General features: G+C 42.4%; 1 protein-coding gene across 1 annotated transcript; it reads left to right on the plus strand.

Moving 5' to 3' along the window:
- The first annotated feature begins 3,449 nt into the window (after nucleotides 1–3,449).
- KDELR2 (KDEL endoplasmic reticulum protein retention receptor 2) lies at nucleotides 3,450–16,660 on the plus strand. The gene is made up of 5 exons (XM_090024125.1): nucleotides 3,450–3,646; nucleotides 9,316–9,416; nucleotides 13,023–13,181; nucleotides 15,334–15,586; nucleotides 16,490–16,660. Exons 1-5 carry the CDS (start codon nucleotides 3,556–3,558, stop codon nucleotides 16,522–16,524), a joined length of 639 nt encoding a protein of 212 aa, XP_089880251.1. The 5' UTR covers nucleotides 3,450–3,555; the 3' UTR covers nucleotides 16,525–16,660.
- The last annotated feature ends 1,296 nt before the right edge of the window (nucleotides 16,661–17,956 follow it).

The raw sequence follows: 17,956 nt of genomic DNA on the forward strand, positions 1-17,956 counted from the left end.
GCACTGACCCCAGCCCCAGGCAAAGGGGGCAGCGTGGAAGGCCCCAGGCAAAGGAGGCAGCAAAAGCCAGAGTGCCTGTGGGGAGAGATAAGGGCTGTGGCTAAGACTGAACAATGTCCGGTACATCTCCGAGGCTTGGGGTGTGGTACAGGGATGGTTGGAACCATACATAGCCCATAAGGCTGGGGTGCCCAGGAACACTCATTAGCGGAGATGGGCTAATGCAGCAGGAGGTAAACCGTGCCCAGGGAGACGAAGAGGCAGCCTCCCTATAATATATATGAGTAAAGACATGGCAGGCGAGAATGAAGGGTGCTTTGTAGACAACCTGGACACAGTAAGGGGTGCTAGGGGAGAGCACGGCAACCCCTTAGGCTGCCTCGCCCGCTATAGTCTTCAAGAAGCAAGGCAAATACAAGTCATTATGTAAACAACCTCAGCTGCTCTGAACATCACATTTGTAGTCAGCTTTTGGATATTTTAATGAACATGTTAAATTGTGTGAATACAGGTACACTCATCTTATTTACCTAAAGAGAGCTTTTTAAGCATAGGAAATCCTACATATGTAAGGTATCCAGCTGTCTAGTTACTACATCCTCTTACATGACTTACCTGGTCTTTGCTAAGAATTTGAATAACTAGATTCACTAAGGGCAAGGCACTAGAAACACTTGAGCATACTTATACTGTATGCATTTCTAAGGCCACCACCATAATGTTGTAGGCTTAATTTACTGATGCTTGGAGGTTTATCAAGTACTCTCAATGGAAATGTCTGCATGAGTTCCCAGAGCCAGAAGCAGTCCTGCATTGATAGGATCCTAAACATCCCAAAAGGTCTTTTCCATCTCCCTGACAGGTTACCTGGCAGAAGAGCTGAAATGTTCTTCACCTCATTTTTCGTATTGCACAGGTTGCAAGTGTGATAGTCTTTTGGGGGACAAAGATTTAATGAAAAGCCTAGATTATCACAAAAAGGGCAAGTTATGCTTTCTGTGTTTTCTTCTAAAGACAGGAACAACTTAATATTTGATCCCACTATTCTGCCTGGTTTCATTTAACTTCAGTCTCCCACACTGAGGAAGTTACTTTAATGTTAGAATTGCAGGTACAGGCAACCCCTGCTTAGTGCTCTTAATTGGTTCCTGAAAAACTGAGCGAAACTGAAAATATTTGACAACTCAAGATGGTGATCGCAATTGTTTTTAATGATCCAAGGTGGCGACTGCGAGTGTTATAAGAAAACTCACTGAGTGCTAAGTGAAATTGGGTATCAATTTAAAATGAGCATTATAGTGAAATAGCATTAAGCAGGGTTGCCTGTAATTCACAACAAAACCTAATTCTGATCCTGCAAAAATCGGGATTCACCATGTGATGTGTCAGATTGAATTTTGAAGACTCACAACAAGCTATTAGTGAATGAACTACAATTATTCATAAAGATTAACAAGCAAATAAGTATGATAACCAGCGTGGACACCTGGAATAGAAAAAAACAAAACCACTGTTACATATTGAGAATTATTTTCCCAACTCTGTCATGTTGAACACTTGGCCTATAGCAGAGAAGGTTTAAACAGCTGTTCAGCTGATGGTGGTTCCCCTTTAGGTTACCTGACAGGAGCTGAATGTCCTGTATCTCATCCCTGATATTGCATAAGTTGCAAGTGCGATGTCCCTTCTGGGGACAGAGTATTTATCTTGGCTTTTTAGTTAACCTCCCTTCATTGCCATGGAGACCCCAAATGAAATAGTGAGCAGTAGACCAAGCAAGCATGTAGTTTGTATACAAGAGGAACTAGCTGAGGCCATTTAATATCACTTGGATACCATCACATTGAGACCAAAGCTTTACAGTTTTCAGGAAGCCAAACTCTATACCTCAGAGGGTGCGTCTACAAGAGAGGCTAACTGCACAATAGCCTAATAACATTGGACAGTAGCGTGCCGGGCAAGAGAGGTGCTAATACACTATTGTGCAGTAGCATTAAACTATTGTGCAGTAAGCATCACTAAAAACCCGTCACTACAGTGCTGTAAGAGCAAGTTACTGTACATTGATTGAATACATGGTTACCCAAGTATCAAACTGAATGCACCATAACTACAGCACATTAATGAACATGTAGACGCACACAAAGACCAATAGCGACTAAGGCACTGGTGATATCCAAGACCCCTGCAATAGCAGACGCAGGTTTCCCTTGCCTTATGTGGGTTTTGTATGTGCAAATTTGTTCTTATTCGGTGAGCATTTTTTATACCAAAAATTTGTTATATGCGAGGTAAATTCACTCTTATGTGATGGGTGTAGTGGAAGCCCAGTCAGCTGCTTTGTGTGGTGCATTGTGGGAGTGACACACACCAAAATATAGTCTGCTGTATGGATTTTTTTTTAATAATTTTTTTGTGTTTGAAGACAAATCAAGTCCAAATCCATGAGTCAGTCCATGGCCTTACCACCAGCAAACATCCTCCACCCCCGCCAGGGGCTTCAGATATTTCCAAAGTCTTTTGTCTGGCATCCTACATGCAAGCCCAAGCCTGGAGGTTTGGATACCCCCAAGTTTCGCCTGTCCTCAGATCAAGGGCGGCAGGAGCAAGCTAGTGAGGTGCCTCCTGTTTCCATACAGTGAGCTTTAAGCCCTAACACCTTGGCAGGTACTAAACCACGCCAGGAGAGCAGTGATCCTTGGAAACACATAAGGAAAACTGCCTTCTTGGACCCAGAGATATGGAGTTTCCCCAGGAATCGTGCTCCTTGTCTGCAACACGCGTTTCTGTAGTTGCCCTCCCCACCACGAACTGCGGTGCCCGTGGCAGCTGCGGGGCACGGCGGCTGCAGGAACGAGGTTGTGGTAAGCGGGGGAGCTCCCACAGATGCCACCGGCACTGTCGGCGGCAGTGCCGAGCATTGATCGAGGGTCAGCGACCACCCGCAGGCGCCACTGGGAGCATTGGCGGCGGCCCATGGGGATCGCAGACCACCTGCAGACATTGCTGGTGGTGTTGGCAGCAGGGTGGCCCCCTACACTTCACCCCTGGCCCCCACTGTGATCATGCCCTGGGCTTGTGTGGACTGTCTGGTGTTGGCGAGTAACAAAACGAGCTCGTAAACGTGGTACAAATGGGCCTGGGGTTCTTGGCGGTACCCCTGTTTGTTACACTGTAACGTGGCTTCCCTTTAGGCGAAGCGGAGCTATGCAGTCTTGCAGGACCGTGCCTACCGCACAAAGCAGGGAAGCCTGTAGTCGACTCAGCCGATGGGACATGCCAGGCCCGGCCCGGCCCGGCCTCCGAGGAAGGCGCAGCCCCCCCGACCACCGACGCGGGCAGCACCCCCCAGCCTCGCAGCACGCCCGGGCTCCACGCAACCGTTTTCTTTTGGCGGGGGGTGGGAAGCGCCTCCTCGCGTCGGCGGGCGCTCCTCCCCGGGGCGGGGCCCCGGTTCCCGGCGTGCAGCGGGCTCGCTGGCTGTCTGGCCACGTCCCCGGGCCACGTCGCTGAGCTCTCGCCATCTTCGGTCCCCGGCCCCGGCCCGCCGCCGCCATGAACATCTTCCGCCTCACCGGGGACCTGTCCCACCTGGCGGCCATCATCATCCTGCTGCTCAAGATCTGGAAGACCCGCTCCTGCGCCGGTGCGTGCGGGGCCGGGGCCGGGGCGGTGGGAGGCCCCGTCCACTCGCGGGAGCCGGGCGCGGACGTGGCAGCGGGGCTCGGGGGTGGCGGCGAGGAGGCGCCTTGCACACGAGCAAATGAGTCGCTTTAAACCGGGGCCGACGGTGCCAGGGAGACCGGGCTTGGCCCAGGCGAGCGTGAAGGCCTCGGGGTCCAGCCCACGCTGTGGAGTGAGCTGCTGGGGCCGGCTGGACGTGGGGGGACGGGGGAAGGTGGTCACTTGCGTCCCGGGCCGGCGCTCCTCGCCAGGCATTTGCCGTTTGCAGAAGCAGGTCTGGGAAATTCAGTGCTTCCCTTTGGAGCCGTTGTGAGGCGGGTATGTCAGCGGGCGAGTGGGTCTCATTTGCGGGCGCAGCGGTAGTCCAGGGCCGGCATTGACCAGTGGTAGCCCAGGACCAGGACAGAGCCCCAGAGAGTTGACAAGGATTTGGTTATCTGTAGCCCAAGAGCTCCGTTCAGCTCCTTCCTGGGGCGGGTAAGGGGTTGTGGAGGTGATGGGGTTATGTAGTCTGTCTGTGTAGACATAGGTGAGGAAAGGTATGTGGCTTGGGGAAAGGTGATGGGGACAATCGGGATGTTAGCCGGGGTTCAGGAGAGCCAGGTTCAGTTCCTTGGCTCACTATCCTTCCTACCTGGCTTCCTCTGAACACGGGCTCAGTAATTATTCCAGCAGACCTACAGCGTCAGAGAGTCCTGTTTTACCCTCTGAAGTGCTGATGACCAGCCTGCTCCTAGCTCCCCAAAACTGCTTCTTTAAGAGTCTCAAGGTTCATTTCAAATAAGCCTTTCTCTTTACCACATAATTAGAAGTTAATGCCTACTCCAGAAGTAACTTCTTCCTTATTGTTTTTCCAGCACTATGAGTTAAAAGAGCTCATGTAAGAAGGCCCACACTTCTCCCATTCTCCGCATGCCCTGTTAAAAGAAATTGAAGGCAGAGTAATTGAAGCTGAGCCAAGCCCCCTCCCTCCCTTCTAAATTTTTTCAGCAGAGAAAATTTGCTTTACTCTGCCCTCTAAACAGGTATCTAGGAGTTGGTAAATTTTATCCTTGGGCTTATTTCTTGATCTTTCTTGAAAAGAAAGCTCAACAAAGCCTGCGGAAAAGAAGTGATGCTATAGTTGTGATGGTTGAGGAATTATGCAAGAGACAATTGGGCAGTTGGTTCAATAAAAGATATTGCCCCCAAAAAATCTTTGCTACTGTGAGGAAAAAAGATAAATTCAGATCCTTAAGGCTCAGATGCTGAGCAGAAGCAGCTTGGCTTTCAGAGAGCATGTGGGGTGAGGGTGCTTTTCTGAGGCTCCTTCCTTTTCCCTGTGACAGATGGCTGAGCCTGTGTTTTTTTGTTTTTTTGTTTTTTTTTAAAGATAAATTCCATAAAGATATATTTGCATAAAAAAGGTTAATAAAAGCGGTTCCTGAAACACATTGGTTGCTGCTAAATAACTGTCATTTGAGGTCATTATGTGATTGCTTACCAAGCTTGTTTGTTAAAGCATTTTGTAATTTAACCTCAAACATTCATATGCTTTACAGTTTCTTCAGACTAAGTAAGAGTGTGAACAAATGAAGCGCTAATTGAACTGCTGATTTCCTCCCAGTGTAGAAGAAGCTTAATTGTTCCGAACCTAAATGAATGAGTGATTCCCAAACTGTTATCCCAGGTCCGTGAAAAGCTGGCAAGCATCCTGGTGCTGACTCTTCTTTTCCAGTGGCTTCTGCATATGTCCAGGGTTGTTATTCCAAGAGGAGCTTGGGGGTCTGTAAAAGCAGCTGGAAATGAGGGGGAGACAGCCTGGGAGCCACAGAAAAGGAGGGGGAGTGGCTATTTGAACCATTTGAAGTATTAAGAGGTGGGTTATGTAATGAGGAATGTAATGAGTGCTTACAGATCTGCTAAGGAACGATGGCTGTTAATAGTGTTTTGAGTAGTCCTGACTTCTGTTGTTCTGGTAGGGTACTGGATTGTTGGAAGGTGAAAGTAGGGGATAACAAATTTTTAATTTATGGCTTCAGAATTATGGGAGAGAGAATGGGAAAAAAAATCAGGTTTTTGGATGTGCAGATTGGGTATTAGCATCCAAATTAGTGTCTTAGAAAAACATTAGACTGCTCCAAACACCAGCTCAGAAATGATTACTAGGAATTGGGCAAAATGCTGCTGCTAACTATTGAATTCCTTTGTAAAAATACTCTGTGACATGGAAGTCAATATAACTTGTAAAATTATGTGCTTCCAAGAACTGTTTTATGCGGATTGTGTTCTCTAATCCATTTTAAATCAAATTAGGTCATTTGTTCTGGAAATTACTGCTCGAAAATTGATTTGCTCTTATCCCAATATTCCTTGCAACATGCTAAAGATGACCTGTAGTTGCAAAGGCTGTTGAGTTATGTACTGAATACACTAAATGATCAGAGTAAAAGAGCATGAAGCTTTTTTTGTTTCTTTTTAATATTATCTTTCATTGTATTGTTTGTGCTGGAGTCAGTATGTGCCATGGAGCAGCTCGTGGTATGCTAAAGATCTCACACTTGTCATTGTTACTGTTACTAAGACCTGCCTAGTGTGCAAGGAAAAGGCAAATGTTTTAGTTTTTTCTGCCAAAAAAAAAAAAAAATTAGAAAGTTTGAGGTTTTGTTTGTTTGGGGTTTTTTGGGTTTTTTTGGATACAGCCTTGCCTGACCCCAGCTTGAAGCTTACGGTGTGGTTCTGGGGTATGTGTTCAGTGTCGGGTGTGAGTGGCTGGTCTGAATTGCATGAGGATACATAAGGCACTAGTTACATTATTGAAAATATTTTCAGTGCCCATTTTAGGGCTTGAACTACCACTTAACAGTGGCTAGTAAGAACTTTCCTTAGCGATTTGGGGGGGTTGAGCCATCAGTTCTTCTGTAATAATTTTTTCCCTGTTTCTTTTCTTAAGGTGAAAATTTGAGTTTCTATTCCTGATGGCTGAATTGTGGTTTGAATTGGGAATGGTAATCAGTATAAGGTTTTTCTCCCTGAATCTGTAAGTAGGGCACTTGAGCCACATCATCACTTAGATTTTTGTGAGCAGCAACAGCAAAATGAAACCAACCAAAAACCAGTGAATTCCAACTGCTGTTCTTGGCTGTGGGACTTGGTGAAGGCCTTAAGTGCAGCAATTTATCACTGTTGCTTTTTGGCAACATTAGGGAGTGCAAGCCTGAAGAGCTTTTCGTGGGTGAGGTGGAACATGGGAGACTTGCACCCCAGGCATGCAAAAGACTCTTGAGCAGAGAAAAGCAGCAAAAACTACCTCCTCCATTTCAGGAGCTGCAGGGGGTAGGTGTGCTGTCATTCATTGACAGCAGGCCCTAAGGGTCCATGGGTTACAGATGTTGATATTTCCCAGCTTTTGGACTAACCTGTAGCCTGGGTCACTCGCAGTCATTGACCCTACCCCTCATTTTGTGTGTGTGTGTGTCCGAGTGTCCCTAATGCTGACCTGCATATATTTGCATTGTTTTCCAGTAAATTGTTCAAGCCCTGCTCATCTTGTTCTCTCTAGTTTTAGATTTGATTTAACAGTGTTGTGCACCCTTCATTCTGGGAAAGTCATAAAGTTCAGTTTAAATGGCTTATGGAAGTCCATAAATGTTAAATCTTTCTTTCTGGGAATTGATAGGAGGGTTGTAGATTTTAGTGCCATATTTTCATTTCCTTTATGTAACTTACCAAGTATATTGAATTCAGATTGCAATATGTTTAAATATATAGACATGGCTATATAGCATTGATTTCATATATTCAGAGAAGGTCTTGTTATGTCTGTTCTGCCTAGTGCTAAATGATTAGTTATGGTTGTATAGTATAGTCCCTGCCTTTGCTATGCCCATTCAACTCCACTGTCTTCCAGCACATTGAGAGCTTCTTGGTTTGGGAGCTCATGATCAGAGACTTCTCCAGGTTTGTAGTGCTGAAATGGTATTTTGCTTGCAATTTACCATCAAAATGTGGCTTTCTCTCAAGAAGCACATTAGTTATTTTCTGTGAACTAACTTTGGAAAATTCCAGATTAGAAAAGATAAACAAGCTCTACCATGTCTGCCCATTGGTATAAATTAAGGTTTGTGGCTTTTATGTTTTTTCCTCTCCTATGCTGAGCTTTATGGGATTGGCAGTTTGTTAGCATTAAGTTTTATGATAAACATTTATCTCACATGAAATTAGTAAATCAAATGCTTAATAAATTACCAATTACTACAGTTAAGCTATTTTAGGATTCTGTCCATTGAGCTCCTCCAGTAATACAGTGCTATACATATCGGCACGCTCCCTTTAGGTGTAATTCATGATTTTATTTGTGGAGACTCCATCTCAGTTACTCTTCAGCCAGCATTAAAAGAGTTTAAGCATCATAAAGGATTCTTCTTGTTCATGGTCTGGCTTGTAAAAGTCCTTACCAAAGAAATGAGTTCTGTGGACCTCAGTTATGAGGAGTAGGGATTTGTAGATTTTGGTCTTACCTTGCTATAAAATAGTACAATTTTGCAAATACTGGATATACTTTCTTCTTCTTCTTCTTCTTCTTCTCTGTGACTTTGAACAATGTTGAATGTGTTCAGCTAAAATGGCTGGGAGGGGATTACTTTTGCCTAAAACAGTTGGGCAATGAGAATACTTGCATGTCAAGAAAAGTGTTGAATAGGGATGCCATTGTTTGCACTGGAGTACCAGCTCAGAATGGTAATAACAAGTAATAAGTTACAGGCAGTTTTCAGGAATGCCTGAGTGATTTTAACTTTTGCCTTGACCTTGCAAAAGCTTATCTTAACTTCAGGCACTGAGTGTAGTCCTACTGAAGTCAAAGTTAAGTGTGCACACAAGTTTTTGCAGGGTCAGAACCTTAGTCCCCAAAGTCTAATTTTCCAGGTTACTTTTGAAAAGTGGATTCAGGCTCCATGTCACTGAGGCCTTTTAAATCTTATCCTCAGTGTTAATAAGCATTCTTTGATTGTTGCATAGGATTTATTTGTTTTGTTATGGGTGGGAAAATTAATTTTATGAAGGCAATGCACAGCATTACAGTATCTTTAATAGCTTTCAAGTCACTAAGCAGTTGGTGTTAATGTTCTTTCCTCTTATCACTGGAATAACAGTATATGCTGTTCACAAATTCTGTCTTTGTACCTTTTGAGCTATTCAGCAATAGACAATGCGACAGAGTTGTCACAATCTTCAGTACAACACGAAGCTAATGTCTGCTAACGTAATTGAGCCTTACTGTGCAGAGACTAGTGGTGATGATACAGAAGAGATGCCATGCTCTCCAAAACCATGACCTGTGTGAACTGTCTGTCAGTGAATGACTTCTAATAACTTTTATCCAGATCTTAAAAATATGATCACTTATTCATTGCATAGCTTAGTGGTGCCTTTTGCATCTTGGTTTTGATATCACTAAGATGGGCAAACTTGTGACGCTTGTGCTTGGTTTTGGGAGCTCCAGTCTTTGTCCTAATTGTGTAGTCAGCCCAGCTGGAAATAAGGATTTGCACTCACCCTTGTCCCCAAATGCTTTGAAGAACATCATCTTTTCTTTCTTTCTTTTTTTTTTTTAATTTTTTTGTATAATAATTATTTCCTTTATTGCTTTAGGTATTTCTGGGAAAAGCCAGCTTCTGTTTGCACTGGTCTTCACCACCCGTTATCTGGATCTCTTCACTTCATTCATTTCATTGTATAACACATCTATGAAGGTAGAGTATATTGAATAAGTGAGAAAAGCTAGTCATTTTTGTTGCACGCGTAGTTCATAATTTCATTAACAAAAGCTTTTCTGGGGTGGATGGTGGTCCAGTATATTATCCACTTGAGTAAAGGACTAGAGCACTTCAGATAAGGCATGTGGAAGTCTTCACTGCAGTAGAAATATACTTTCACTACTACAGATCTCTAAAAGCTGCTTGTAAAAGGAGATTTTTACATCCAAAGTAAATGCTGCCACAAGTACAGTATTTAAAAAGAAAGCTGAAATAAGTGATTTGTTTAAAAGCTATGTAATAAACTGTATTGCTTCTTGGCCTCTTGTGGGCTAAGATCAAGTGTTGCATCTAGGGCATAAATATAGGACATTTAGGGCATCCATACACGTGCTCTGGGGTGGAATGGAGTGGGGGGCACTCTGGGAGCCACTCTAAAGTGCTAGCAGGGTCATGTGCATTTGGTGTCCTGCACTTCAAAATGGCAGCAGGGGTGCTTCAACTCAGTCAAGTCCGCTCTGATGCATGCTAATTAGCATGCGTCAGAGCAGAGCTCCATCATGTGTATAGGTGCCCTTAGTTCATAACGACTTAAAAACATCAGTTATTACAAAACAAGAAAAGCCTTTATCCAAGTCTAAAAATGAATGACCCGTCCAAGTCTGCCCAAGAAGTTCTCAGGAACTGGCCCCAGAAATCAAAGCACTGCTAAGTATATTTCCTCAACTTCCATGTTTCTCTTATTAACTGTACCTTTTAGTGTTATTGGTTCTGGGTTTTTTTCTTTTCCTTTTTTTTTTATTTCCGCTTTCTTTTTTGACATGGCTTCTTTTCTACATTGAGTCTGATACAGCAGCAGGGTATGGAAGAAAAATATTTGGAGAATTTGCAGCACCAAAGTGCAGTGAATTCAGATGTCTCAAGTCCACTTTCCTCTTCCAGGAGTGTTGCAGTGTTAAGGTCAAAAGATCACGTAACCCTATTCTTGGTAATAGTTACTAGAAGTTCAGAAACAACTAATAACAGAAGAGCAATATTGTAACAAAATTTTGGGTCATATAAACCTGCTTGGAGCAGTCAAACCTATGTGATTATAATAAATCAGTGAATTAAGTTTTATATTAATGTGAAAAACCATGGATTGAGTAAAGTATTCTTGAAACAGGCTGTTCACCCTGTTGCCACATTATTCATGGGTAGTGCTAAAGAGCTTGAGTCCAACTGTTTAAATACTTAACTCAGGGAGTGGCTATTGCCAGTTTTCTGTTTCTTTTCTGTTTATCTGTTGGTCATAATTCAGTGTCATGGTTCTCTGTCTGATCTCTAGGGCAAACTCCTGCTGTAGCTAACAAAAGAAAGAATGTGAAGATTTAAACACGTGACGTTTATACTCATACATGTGAACTTTTTCTTCCACAAAAGAGTTGGTCCTCTCCTTGAATCCAGTGCTAGCTTAATAAAATAATGACCATCTGATAGTCCCAAACCATTGTTGGCTTCTCAATAGTGTACAGCAGTACTAGATTCCATTTCCTTGAGTCCTGGGTTCTCTAGTATCCTTAAACATGAAAAGATTCAACAAATACAAAATTCATTGTGTTCCGTGCATATGCTTAGGAGTGTGGCTCGGACCTATCCAGTGATAAGCAAAAGTATAAATTACCGTATAAATATGTCTGTCAATGAGCTGAAATCTTGCAGCTCTAAACTAAATGGAATTGTGACCTTTTTAAAGTCAATGGCAAAATGACTTCAGTGGGGCCAAGATTTTACCAAGTCTTGTAGAAAAGTGATGTTAGCTACTCTGTTTCACTGACCCTTACAATGTACAGAATTTTCCCATTTTGCTGTTTATGGTGATTAAAATAAATGCAAGGCACAGGACTGTTGCCAGCTACCTGTGATGCTGTAATGAAGCGATTCAAAAGATCTTAATTTTACATGGAATGCTTTTTATGACTACATTTTGTATTATGAGCTCATAATTTTATTAGGATCTGAGTGTAACCCTTCCCATTCAGCTCACTTGAATATCCTTGAAGAATTTGTATGGTAATCCTTTGGGATTTTTAATCTTTTTAATACTTTGCGCATTTTGTTTTTTTGTTTTTTGCTGTCTTGCAGCAAATGTTCTTACCTGGCTGGTAATCAAAGTTACATCCACATACAGTGATCTGACCTTTGATCAGCTCTGTCATAGGGAGCTAGAAAACGCCAATAGTCTACTGATTGGTTTGGAATATTTTAATATTTACATATGTTGAATTGGGCAGATTAAATGACTAGTTTTGGAGGTAATGTAGTAGTCTTCTGAATTAGACTTTAATCTAGGTTCTCATTTTGGGGTGATTTGGATTGTGACTTTAGTAAGTCATTTAATATTTCTGATTCTTAGTTTCCTCATTTGTAAAATAGGGTTATCTATCTCCCTCTCACAAACTGGTATGAAATCTAACACCTATAAAGTGCTATACAAATTCAAAGCATTATTAAGATTAAGTCACTGACAGAATTAAAAATGTTTTTTGTCAAATCAGGGCATCTAGCTATGTACCCAGTTTGTTTTGGTTGTTCGTTTAAAAAAACAAAATAAAAACTAAAAAAAACCCCTTTGAGTCGTGTATGGCACAAATATCTTGAGCTTTTAAAATCTTAGTTTGGAACCATGGAGTAAGTCTAGTTTGTTAGAGGACTGAGTATGCTGTAAAGACCATACCTAGGTTTGTCTGCTATCCCATGCTGCAGTTGTATGTTTGAAAAATACAGTTGTAAATATTTGAAAAAAGTCCCAAAGGACATAGTATGAATGGATTATGCCTAGATACAAGTTAAATATTTGGCTAGGGGTTTGGTTCTTCCCTCCTTCCTTCATCTCTTTCTTCAATAGAATCATAGAAAAGAAGGGTTGGAAAGGACCTCAGGAGGTCATCTAGCCCAACCCCCTGCTAAAGCAGGAACCTTGCAGCCAATGCTTTTTCTTTAGCCAGGTCTTAAAAACCTCCAAAGATGGAGAGTCCACAGCCTTTCTGGGTGACCTGTTCCAGTGATTTTTACCACCCTCCTAGTGACAGCATTTTTCTCGCATCTAACCCAAATTTTCCTTGCTGTAACTCCTTGTTCTGTGGTCTGTCATCACTGAGAACAGTCCAGCTCCATCCTCTTTGGAGCACCCCCTTCTGGTAGTTGAAGGCTGCTATAGGGAGAACTACTTCTCCTCCTACCCCCATTCCCTGTCCCCTCTCCACTCCTTACCTTGTAAGGGTTTGTGTCAATTCTTCCTTTTTACTTTCAGCCAGAGGCAAGGCATGAATTCACATTTCACTTTTTAGGGCTATGTTTTCCATGAAAATAGAAGGTTACAATACAAACTGCCTTCAGAAGTGGCAATGTAATAACCACAATCATTACTTAGATTTTAAAAGTATATATGTAATTAGCTTTGGAATTGGTGCTCTTCTGAAAGGATTAAAATCCCATAACATCTGTGTGCTTTGTGTGCACTTTTGGAGTTTTACATGACCAGAAAGACACAGTTTTAAGGGGAAGGGGGTTGTACACAGAAGAGCGGATGATCTAATAATGTATTCTGCTTTTGTCCTTTAGCTTATCTACATTGGTTGCTCATATGCCACTGTGTACCTGATCTACATGAAATTTAAGGCTACCTATGATGGAAACCATGATACATTCCGAGTGGAGTTTCTGGTGGTCCCTGTTGGTGGACTCTCATTTCTTGTTAATCATGACTTCTCTCCTCTAGAGGTTAGTTGAGTATGCGAGTGTCCATCCCCAGTACTCTTAAGATGGTTTGTTAGTTTTCTGTAAATATGCAGCTTTATTTAAAATATACTTGCTAGAAATGTTTGGATTGTGAAAAAAATAATTTTAGGGCATATTTGGAATAAGAAATGCTTCTAAAAGTCTCCTTTTGGAATAGGTAGATCTGTTAGACGTAGACTTCAGCCCATACTTTTAACGAACACAGTCTGGACCTGAGAGAGAACTTTAATTTGTGTAAAGACAACAGTTCAAAATCTGTTTTAATCATTTGGGACACTAAAACCAGATGCCATTTAATTCTTTTAGTGTACAGAAGGATACCATGTTCCTAATGTATACTGGTGGTTGCAGTGTTAACCTGGCAATATTCTTTCCTTCATGATGTCTTCTGGGCCTTTTTAAACTTGCCAGTGTGGCTGTTAGCAAGTATTGGGTGCCATCTGGTGAAATCTAAAAGAATTGCAGAAATTTTGAATTGTATTACTAGCATCTGATGTACATGGAGGAATTTATAACCACATTGGAAAGATAATAACTTTACTATAGTTTATTAGGACTGAATGTAAGGGACTTCCATATTTCAATGCAGTCCTGTACTACCAAACACCTTCATGTGTGTATTTTCTATGGGGTGAACAAGAAGCTTGCTAAATATTGGAAAGTTTTGATAACTTTTTTTTTTCTTTTTAAAAAAAATTAATCCTAAACTAAACAAAACTGACTTAAATCTCAAGTCAGAATAAGATTTAGGCAGCTTTAAAAAAAAAAAAAAAAAAGAGAGGATTCTCCATCTAAAACTTTAATCGGGGCATTATTTCCATTTTGCCTGCTTGCTTTTAACTGGACAATTCATGTGACTGGGGGGAAAAAAAGACATTTCAACCAATTAAAGTAGATAAGAAACCACCATTGGTAAACTGAAGATGTTCTTCCTGCTTTTTAGTAATTAGGCCTGATCTTTAGGGGTGCACTGATTTTAAAGATTGAGGTGTCCACAGTGAGGGAGGGAGTGGGGCAGGGGAGGGCACTGCCTAGCCAGGACAGAGCAGGGTGCAGCACAGAGCTGTGGCTTGTCTGAGGGATGCGGAGAAGGGCAGGGGTGGCTTCCACTGATGCATGCACCCCCAGGGGAGGCATGGGGTCATGTGCCCCCCAGATCTGCACAGGATGAGGGCAGAATGCTTGCTGTATGCTTGGGACTGGAGCTGCTCCAGGTTCTTCCTGATGGCTGCGCTCGGGCTGGATGGGGTAGGCAGCGGTGGCACTCAGACGGGCGCCTATCGGTGGGGGGGCTAGAGCCACCCCAAAATTCACTGTAGCCTCCTTCCCCAGTGCTGCTGCCTGCCCAGCCTGAGCACAGCTGATGGCAAGAGGCTGGAGCACCCCATGCATAGATCGTGGGAGGGACACCCTCTCCATGCCTCCCCTGGAGGTGTGCACAGTGACAGGAGCAGCCCCTCTCTCCCCTCCCACCCCCACGGCCCTGGATGAACATCGGCTCTGTCCCATGCCCCACTCCACTCCAGCTGGGTAGGGCCTCCCCCAGCCCTACTCCCTCCCTCACTGCTGGGGCCTTGATCTGCTCCCCCACCCACATCCTTTCTATCCCCCACAGACTTATCAGCTGGGTGCTACTCTCCAGGCTGCTGGGCTACACTCCTGGCCATGTGCATGCTGCAGCTGCACGCATGCATACAGCATTTATTGGTGACCTTATCAGCCAAAAAAAGCCAACTGCCGATTTAATGTCTATTTTATCGGTGATGATATGATATGGACCAATGTATCGGTGCACTTCCACTCATCTTGTACTAGTTGAAATTAATGGTAGTTAAGCTTCTGACTTGATGTAAACCACAGCCTTAACTGAGTACCACTAATTCCTAACTGAACAGGTCATCAGGACTGACCCAAGCCATCAGCAGGCTGCTGCTGCTGGCTCACTAGAGCTGATTTGCAGTTTTCCATTTGTCTTGTTTGAAAAGTTTGTCTAGAGCTGTAGAAAAGCAGGACTCTTCAGAGTATGTATCTGTTGAAAAAGTGATAAGTCAAGCTAAGTGTCTCCCTTGCTCATGTATATGAGGGTGGATTATCAACAGGGACACTGAACAGGCTTGTTTCTTTCTCCTTTCAGATTTTGTGGACCTTCTCCATCTATCTTGAATCAGTTGCTATCCTCCCCCAACTTTTCATGATCAGCAAAACTGGAGAAGCAGAGACCATCACTACTCACTATCTTTTCTTCTTGGGTCTCTACCGTGCCTTGTACTTAATCAATTGGATTTGGCGCTATTATTTTGAGGGTTTCTTTGACCTCATAGCTGTTGTTGCTGGTGTGGTCCAGACCATTCTTTACTGTGACTTCTTCTATTTGTATGTAACAAAAGGTAAGTAACTCTCACTTTAGGATTACATTGCTTATTCTGTGGGTGTCAGGCATAAGAGAAATAACTCTTTCTCTTGGATCATCAGTATAGGCATGTTAAACTTATTAATACTGCTTTGGTAGTTTGTCACGTAAATTGTCTGAGTTCTAGTATGAGTAGAACTATGGTAAGTATAATCCATCAGGAGCCTATGGTGTATTTAAAACTAATAAGGTCCAGTATATTCACAGTACACCTTTTCCTTGGAATAGCCAGGGTACCCATCCTTTTCTGGCCACACATGTTGTCTTGTATAATCTGTCTTGTATGCCTAAAGAGAATTTTATTGACATAGACTGGAGTTGGTGTACAATTAGCCCAGCTTTTCCATGTTGTCAAAAGTTCTAGTCCTGGTCCAAAGAAGCATGTTTGTTTTTGAGTAGAAAGAAAACCTCCACCAAGAAATAGGATTTAGTGGCTACTTTATCTGAATTCTAGAAGTTGGCAGCCTTACAGAGCTATTAACTGGCCTGCCCCTTTCTCATGGTCCGCCCCCCCCCCCCCCCCCCCCCCCCCCCCCCCCCCCCCCCCCGTAGGACCATAAAGCTGTGGGATTGTGAATGCTATGTTGGTTACACTTGTCATAATGGAATTAACATACACTCACCAGGCAAAATTCATGTTACAAGAGTTCCCTTGTGCATACAAGAGGGCAGTGGCGAACAACCTCTCCCTCTCAGCTTGAAGATAACTTTATTGGTATAGAGATGAGAGTTGAGGACCTGATTACAGACCCTTTCTTTTAACAGTGATTTTTCTGAAGGAGCAAAATGTATCAGATAATTCACAGCTCTAGTTTTCTATGTACATCTTTCATGTATTACTAACTTCTATACTTTTCTCTCTCTTCCCCCTACCCCCCAGTACTCAAGGGAAAGAAGCTCAGCTTGCCAGCGTAAGTGCCAAAAATCATCACCAGCATCTGTTCTTCCGGATGCTTGGACAGAACAATCCTTACCACAAGCAAAGGCAAAGATGCTTGAGAGAGAAAATCAGAAACAACTTTCTAGCACAGGTCGTCATCAGCAGCTCTAAGAACAGAGGAAGAACAACCAGCGGAATTCTGTTTGATGCATCTTGCCTTGACCTTTTTTTATTACTATGTATAAAGATTTTTTACATAAAGAAACTTAATACTGTATTAATAAATTCAGCGTGTAGTTTCAATTGGAATAGTTCCAAAAGTGAGGTTTTTGTGAGGTTGTTTATGACCAGGAATAAGTGCAAACTTTTTTTTTTTTTTTTCCAAGGATTCTCTGAGATTTGGTTGACACTCAATGCACACAGATAAATGTGTACTGCCTGCTGGATGGCAGTCATAGCTTTTCCCTTTGATTCAGTTTTCATTCCACTATATTTATTTTTATGAAAGGCAAATATCTGTAACACATGAACCCACCAGTATTTGATGTGAAGTTGTGGTTCCCAGTATGCTGTGCCATCTGCTGACATGGAGTTCTTTATGAAAAATGTCAGTGCCATTAAAATTGGCAATCATGGCTTGTTAAATGTTTTTTTTTTCCCTCCTGTTAGTTGCTAGATTATCCCCACCACCACCACCGCAATCTCCTTTTTAACACTAGAAAGATATCAGAGATCCACTCTTGTGGCCACCATGATTTGTGCCATCTACTTTTTTTCATGTCTTGAAGGCAATTGCAAAGTATCTGGTGGCAATAAAGGTCATAGAAGGTAAGGGTATGATTTCATGGCTTAGAGACGAGCAAACACTCTTGTTCTGTTCTTCCTTCTGGAAAAGACACTTAAACATCTTGGATGTAGAGCCCTACGCATTAATTAAAATTACTATTGCAACTCTAAGGTTGAACTTCAGGAAACTGTAAGTGATCATTTTAAACAAGGTCTACATTTTTTTTATTAATACTTTACTTTTGAATTACAAGAAGTGTCCATGTTCAGCTTCAAGTGAATATTGATGTCACTTTTGGACAACTAGTATGATTTTTATAAGTTTGTTTCAAAATCGGCGGCACCAGTTCCCATTCTTTATATTCTTTAAATGATTCCCTTTTTACTGAGCTGATGCATGATTTATCCTGTGTTACAATCCTCAATAAACATTTTATGAAATGGTGAAAACTGTATCTTTGTTCTTGTATTAAGATTCTGTACCCCTTTTCCTGGAGGAGCACCTAAACTAATAGTTCTTAACCAGGGTCCCATGTCATACTGGGATGCCTTGAGAGTCTTTCAAGGTTGCTGTGGGATGCCATGCAATGTTAGCATTGTTTAGCGTGCAGACAGGATTTATGAGATTAAGCCTAACAATTTCAAGTAAGAATCCATAGTGTTAAAAAAAAAAAAAAAAAA

Source organism: Crocodylus siamensis, chromosome 12, assembly GCF_052110815.1.
Source record: "Crocodylus siamensis isolate JL-2025a chromosome 12, ASM5211081v1, whole genome shotgun sequence".
Taxonomy (NCBI): domain Eukaryota; kingdom Metazoa; phylum Chordata; order Crocodylia; family Crocodylidae; genus Crocodylus; species Crocodylus siamensis.